General features: G+C 40.0%; 1 protein-coding gene across 3 annotated transcripts; it reads right to left on the reverse strand.

Moving 5' to 3' along the window:
* Positions 1-616: 616 nt before the first annotated feature.
* si:ch211-93g23.2 (uncharacterized protein LOC100005086 homolog) lies at positions 617-5858 on the reverse strand. Of its 3 annotated transcripts, none has more exons than XM_048234995.1 (7): positions 5769-5858; positions 5356-5474; positions 4998-5158; positions 4515-4728; positions 3867-3970; positions 1361-1498; positions 617-1014 (listed from the first exon to the last, which is right to left on the reverse strand). In XM_048234995.1, exons 2-7 carry the CDS (start codon positions 5461-5463, stop codon positions 918-920), a joined length of 822 nt encoding a protein of 273 aa, XP_048090952.1. In that variant the 5' UTR covers positions 5464-5474; positions 5769-5858; the 3' UTR covers positions 617-917. The 3 variants fall into 3 exon arrangements, with proteins under 3 accessions (XP_048090952.1, XP_048090950.1, XP_048090949.1); XM_048234993.1 differs by having other exon boundaries at positions 4998-5161; XM_048234992.1 differs by lacking the exon at positions 5769-5858 and having other exon boundaries at positions 4998-5161; positions 5356-5755.
* Positions 5859-6583: the final 725 nt, after the last annotated feature.

Here is a 6583-nt window from a genome sequence, read left to right on the forward strand (position 1 = left end):
TATAGACTTTATTTTTGCACTGTTGCACTGTTTGACTTACTCATTTGCACCATCACCATGACACTCATTCACACAGAGCACCTTACCTTATGCACAGAGAATCACAGGCTCAGTCCCTGCCTCAGCCATTGCAAGCGCATCTTGATTGATTAATCACCTACTATGTGGATACTGTTTTTTAGAATTGATTTAGATTAAGGGTTATTTAGTATAATTTGTATTTTAGTATATTTAGTATTTAGTGTATATTTATCTTCTACTGTCCTTATTGCTTAGTTGTGTTTTTTATATTATATACTTTTAATTACTTTCTGCTGTTAGTGAATGTGTGTCTGTGTTGTCTGTATGCTACTGTGACCTTGAATTTCCCCTGGGGATCAATAAAGTATCTATCTATCTATCTATCTATCTATCTATCTATCTATGTTAATAATTGATTAAGGTAACTATTTAACTTAGGCTACATTGTAAAGTTGAGTTGACTCTGAGTCTAAGAATTAAATTGCTGGCAATGACACACTGCAATGACAATAAACTTGAAACTTGAAACAGCGGAGGAGTGAAGTAATAATTCCATTCTGAAGGCCTCTAAGGATTAACAATGGTTACCTTTTATTTTAAAACAGAAACTATCTATCTAATGGTCATGGCAGCACAACAGTGTGTTACATTATTTTGGTCAGTTAAACAGAAGGAATGGCTGTAATGCATCTGACAACACAATACCCAGAGAGAGAAAAAGAATAAAATCAAACACACATTACTTGCAGATTAGGCTACCTTAACCAGTGTTATCAGGTTTTCTTTAGCTGGACTATAAAAACATTAGGCAGTTTTCCATTTGAATGTGTTAGTTACTATGTTATACCTAAGTAACCACAACATGTTCTGTATTACTGTTAGCTTTTTAACAACATTCACTTTGTTGATGGTTTACAGGCCAGCAGATAGAAGTATTTTACCACCACGGTCACTTCTGTCTCAGGAGATGAAACACCCATAGTAGAGACTAACCTGAGAAAAGTGATTAAATAGGTCATGTGTGGCACACTGCAAGAAGAGATATTAGTAAGGCTGAAATACAATGCCATAGAGCATGGCGTTTCAGATAGAATATGCCAGTGGCATTAAATATGATAGTCCTGAAAGAATTTCTCTGGTCGATCGAAATAAAATGGCCTGTGCCCTTGAGTTTCAGCCATCAAAGTATTCTCAGAAAAGCAGGGAAGATAAATGGGTATCCCAGTTTTTGATCTACCAGAATGTGTCCTTTATGACAAAGAACCGCATTCAACCATAAGAACAAATGATTGAAGAGACTTCTTTCATGTCAATGACAGCTAATAATACTGTTACTTACTTGTCTGTGATGTCCTGAGAAAGTGTCTGTGCTTCCTGGGGATCCTTCTGCAGCAAGGCCTGATAGCTGGTGAAGGTCTCTACCAGGTGGATGTAGCTGGCGAGGGGCATCTTTCTCCGAACCCGCAAACAGTCATGCCTACATATGGCATTTACTCAAGTGATTAATCAGATACTTCACTCAGAATAGAGTGTCATCATGTCTCAACAGGCCATAGGGGATTAATCAGAAACCTAAAGGTAAAGCTGAAGAAACAGGTTGGACTGTCATTGGGTCATGATAATGAGCAAGTCATTAATGCTTAAGTGAATCTTGAAGAGTATCTGTTGTCATTTCACTTCAAATACAGTGCACTTAATATTGTGTCACTTTAACTGAGTTATGTCAACATGTAGTGTCGAGTTCATTATAATATAAGGTGTTGTGCCTTCTTGAGGTGTTATGGGCCTAATTCAACAACACACTGATGAAGAAAAGTGGACACTTGATAATCCCGATGAAATGCTCACGTGTCTTTATTGTTGTTGATGATTATTATTGGTAGGATGATCGTAGTGCACTCTGTGGTGTAGTACTTAGGCATCATTTTGGAAATAATTTGGGTATGATTACATGCAGGTGGCAACAGCAAGCTTGGCCACCATGGGAAGTCCCCAACCTGTCCTGTTCACTACAGGACTTACTGACTAAAATCCACTCCTACTCTATGAAATCAAAAGTAGAGTGAAATAAATAAATAGTTTACAGAGAAATGAAGTAAAAAATACTGAAATAAATACAGAGAGACAGACAGATGTATACTATTCTAGATCCTGTGTGTGCGTGTATGTATAATTATTTATGTATGTATGTATGTATGTATGTATGAGTGTATATGCAGGGTGTGATTTGTGTAAAAACCAGAGGGGGGGATGATTTTGAATAAGTTTAAAACCCCCCCCCCCCCCAAAAAAAAAAAAAAAAAAATGAACGAACGATTCATAGCCTCGTAATGTCATGGCTAATAATACCCTATATTATTTTTGCCACCTTTGTAACATTTTAGTTTTAGTTTACCGTGGTGTATGACTTTAAACAGCGAGTGTGCTTGGTATGATGATCAGCTCCTCTAATGCAGGGTAGGACTACGTTTTGACAAGCATACAAATTGACCTTGTTCTTGCCCCATCTGAAATGACTTCTCTACTTTTGCTGCCTCCATCCTTTCTGTATTTGTTGTGTAAAAAAACGTTGTATATGATGGCACTGAAGTCTTAAGTTAGTGAATTGGCTAACAGCGTTAGTTGGTAACCAAATAGCCTACACATTGCGCTACACGCTGCGTAGGCTACGTGCATTCTCTCTCCTGCTGATTTGCGTTGAGTAGCCAAGAGCGTAATATTGCAAAAGTTGAAAAAATAAATGTGTTTATTGTAGCCTACAGAAAATAAAAAGCCTATCATACTGTCAGTTAATTGCCTACAGTGCAGTGAAGAGTTTGGAGAGTAAAGTTATAGGGCAACTTGAAGTTTTATGAAAATAATTTACGAACCAGAACATAAAGACCATGAAGCTTCTATTTCTTGCAGCTGTTAGATAGTTTAAATACCCACCAACATTCGTTTTTGCAGTACAGATTATTTCTAAAAGTTATTTGTCTACTACTGGCTAATTTATCAAACGAGTGCTTTCTCGTTCGTCCTCCGCAAACTACAGGTGTTTCGGTAGAGAGCCATTGAATAAGCGATGCCAAGCAATTTCTGTAACACTTTTTTTTTTTACATTCAGCAAATATCTCCTCATTTAATATAAGTTCCTTCGGACAATAGGCCTACGTTCTACTCTATGTGCAGTTGTCCTCCATCTCAGTTGCATCAGTTTTCTAATTTTGAAGGTTCTAAAACATTATTATGCTTCACTGAATCCTTCTCGTTTTCTTCCATTTGTCCAGCTAACTTTTCCATTGAACCTAGCCATTTATGATGGATTACACACTTGACATTCTGATATTTCCTGCACGATCAAGGCCAAATTAAGTTATCACGCAGCCACTGTGCAGCATCAGTGCTGACGGTGACGGTGCGTTTCTGATATCAGATTATTATGTAGGCTAGCTTACTTGACTGTTCTCACGTTGCAGCGCTTTACTTATATGAAGTAGCATTAATCAATATGAGGGGCAGAGGGGGATAAATGTTGTCCCCCCCGACGATAAAAATAATTTAGCAGAGGTAGGGATAGGAAAACCAGAGGAGGGGAAATCCTCACCATCCCCCCCTACAGACCCCACCCTGTGTATATGCATTAGTTGGTTGGTCAGTCAGGGACGGTTCTGAAGGGAGAGTCAAGGATGAGCAGTGCCAATGTGCCAGCAGGCCCATGTGTCATAGCCTCCCCATCCTCCACCCCCTGAAATGCTCTTCTTCAAGGGAACCTTTAACAGAACCCTTGGCATTGCGCCCAATGAGTAAGGTCCAAAAAAATGCCACTGTGACCAATCACAGTGGTCGTAGCCAGACTTACTCACCACTCCTTATCTTCATAAGAGATGGAGTCGTACATCTGCTTGTAAAGCATCAGAGAACTGGTACCCAGATGAGGTATGCGGTGTGGTCGTAGAGCAGCATAGAACTGTAGGTATTTTCAGGAAAGAAAAACACAAATTCAAATTTCAATAGAGAGTGAGAGAGCGTTAAGGAATCCCTCTAGGCAACTGTAACAGATGTGTTGGAGAAAGATACAAAGAGTCTCGAAAATAGACTGCAAATATGAGCATATGGCTCTGTATTAAATGACCCTTGTTCAACCTCCTCCACAGAACTGGATTTTATTATAACTATCCATGCATACATTATATCTCTCGGTTCATGTATGATGACATTAACTAAATATAATGCTAGATGACAATGGTTATTGGGTTATTGTTTTCACTGAAAAGACAGTCACTCTTGATTTCCTTTTTCAGTTTTACGTTTTTCCCACATCGCAGAAGAAGAGCAAGCACCCTGTTCATTATATTGCCAATACAGATCTGTTTTAATGTGGCCGCCTCTCCTTTCACTAACTTTAAGTCATCTGGCCTCACAAACTGCATTTCTTTTATCCTACATCTCAAGAAAAAGAAGCAGCTTGTGTGTGTGCTTAGATGACTCCAGGTGATAAGAAGACTCCCGACCTCCTGACAGATGGCATTGAGGTGGCCGCTGTGATCGCCACACTCCAGCTCAAAGTCCATGGTGTAGCTGATCAGGGCCAGGCATCCCCCCGGCCTCAGGACTCGGTCGGCCTCCAGCAGGAAGCGAGGGCGGTCGAACCAGTGTGCGGCCGTCATGGACGTCAACAGATCTACCGTGCCGTCCTCAAAGGGCAACTGCTCTGCTGGGCATTGCCTGTGTACATGCAAAATGGGCAAGGTGAGGGAGACTTAAGGATTTCGTGTTTCAATATGAAGATGCTTATGTGATTCAAAAGGGTTTTGACCAGTTAGCCATTTCTTCCATACAAAAACCACTAGCAGCTATTATGTGCACTGATGAATCCACTGCAATAGTTGTTACACATCTGTTAATTATTAATGCATAGTACAAACATAATCTCAGAGAGGCAGGTTGTAATGGTTACTTATTCTGCCAACTTCCACCTCACTGTACTTATTGACCTGTAAGAGACATTAGGAGGATGGTCACCAGCCTGGGCAAACTCAAGCATAGCAGGGCTGATATCTGTGCCAACCACTTGGAGAAAGTGAGGAGCCAACAGCACAGTCCCCTGCCCCGATCCACATCCCACATCCAGAGCAAGAGGAAATGGCTTTGTTTTCTGCTGAAGATGAAGATACAAGAACATGCACAATTACGCATCATCATCATCATCATCACAAACACACAAACGCTACACAATGGTTTGCATCTAAGTTGGTGCATAAATTAAATTGGTGTCATAGCACACACTAGTGGCCATTTGGGCACATCAACTAGATAGACTTGGCACAGGCACAAACACAACACAAAACCTACCCTTTTCTGTAGAAAGGATAACATTTCCTTCACAAGCTCCAGCGGAGACACTCTGTATTTCTGATAAGAGTATGCATGCTCTTTGCCCTCGTAGCGTCGTTCACCCATTCTACAGTAATCTGTGCAAAGAAAGGTAGGCTATGAGAGATGTGAACGAGGTAGCCTACGCCTAACTAACTCTACAGTACAAATTCGGCGGTTGAAAGTTAAAACAAATTAAACTCCAAACATTTTACTCCCGTACTGGCCTATAGCTTGCAGGCCTGTCCGGACTGTCTAAACGTCATCGTGTCGCCGCTAGCCTAATCGTTCTTTGCATTATCCACATGGAGTTTATAAAGCAAAATGTATTTTTTTCCCCTTGAAATTTATTTTCGACCGTTATTTTTTTCATTTCGCACTGTAGGCCCTACCTTTCGTCTTCTACCCCTTCAAGTAAGATCCTTAAGGGAAAGAGATTGAAAGTGGAGCGAAAGTGGAAGAGTGTGCCAACAAAGTTTGCGTAGGCTACCAATGTGTGTGTGTGTGTGTTGTTGAGCAACTTTTGGCAATCACATTGTGCATTTAGAGTAGCCTAAAACATACACAGTAGCCTAGGGGCCTCAAGTAGGAAAGGCTGTATTTTTGAAGGTGCACTCTGATTATTCCCTCTACAACAATAAGAGAACGAAAGGGCTTTAGAATTTACAGAATGGTACTACCAAACTTAGAGTTTGTTCGTAGACTGTTGAACTGGACTTCCCAGAGTTAAAGAGACAAGTCTGCCTCTGCTGAGCATAGGGATAAAAACAGATAAAGCATGCGATGTAGGCCTGCAGAGAAAGTAGTGTGATGTAGGAAAAAGAAGCAAAAGAATGGAAAGTCTTCTCTTAACTCCTGCTACTGGATAATTTGAAAATGTTTGTGTGTATATGTGTTTAAAATGTGTGCTGTAGGCTATAGATTGCAACATAATGTGATGGGGTACATAAGGCTTGAAGGTCTGAGACAAGGTTGTGTTTATTGGACATTCAATAATGTCTATGCATGACCAAATAATAAAGAGAATCCCATACCCCACACATTCATGGAATTACACACTTAATTTATGTTGAATTATTAATGTATCCTTGGAGGAATCAGATACGGGGGAAATTAATTAAATACGTTTTGTGTTTAGCTTATAGTATAGTATGCATACATCCATTTTTTAGGAGATTGTTAAGCATTCTGTGGCAGGTGTATTCTC

Source organism: Alosa alosa, chromosome 23, assembly GCF_017589495.1.
Source record: "Alosa alosa isolate M-15738 ecotype Scorff River chromosome 23, AALO_Geno_1.1, whole genome shotgun sequence".
Lineage (NCBI taxonomy): Eukaryota > Metazoa > Chordata > Actinopteri > Clupeiformes > Clupeidae > Alosa > Alosa alosa.

Excerpts from the sequence above, each read along its gene's own strand:
- si:ch211-93g23.2 (XM_048234993.1), bottom strand. The coding sequence starts at position 5,463 with ATGGGTGAACGACGCTACGAGGGCAAAGAGCATGCATACTCTTATCAG. Across the intron at positions 4,729-4,997 it reads CCTCCTAATGTCTCTTACAG|GCAATGCCCAGCAGAGCAGT; the intron begins GTCAATAAGTAC and ends GCATGTACACAG. Across the intron at positions 1,499-3,866 it reads TCTTATGAAGATAAGGAGTG|GCATGACTGTTTGCGGGTTC; the intron begins GTGAGTAAGTCT and ends TGCCATATGTAG.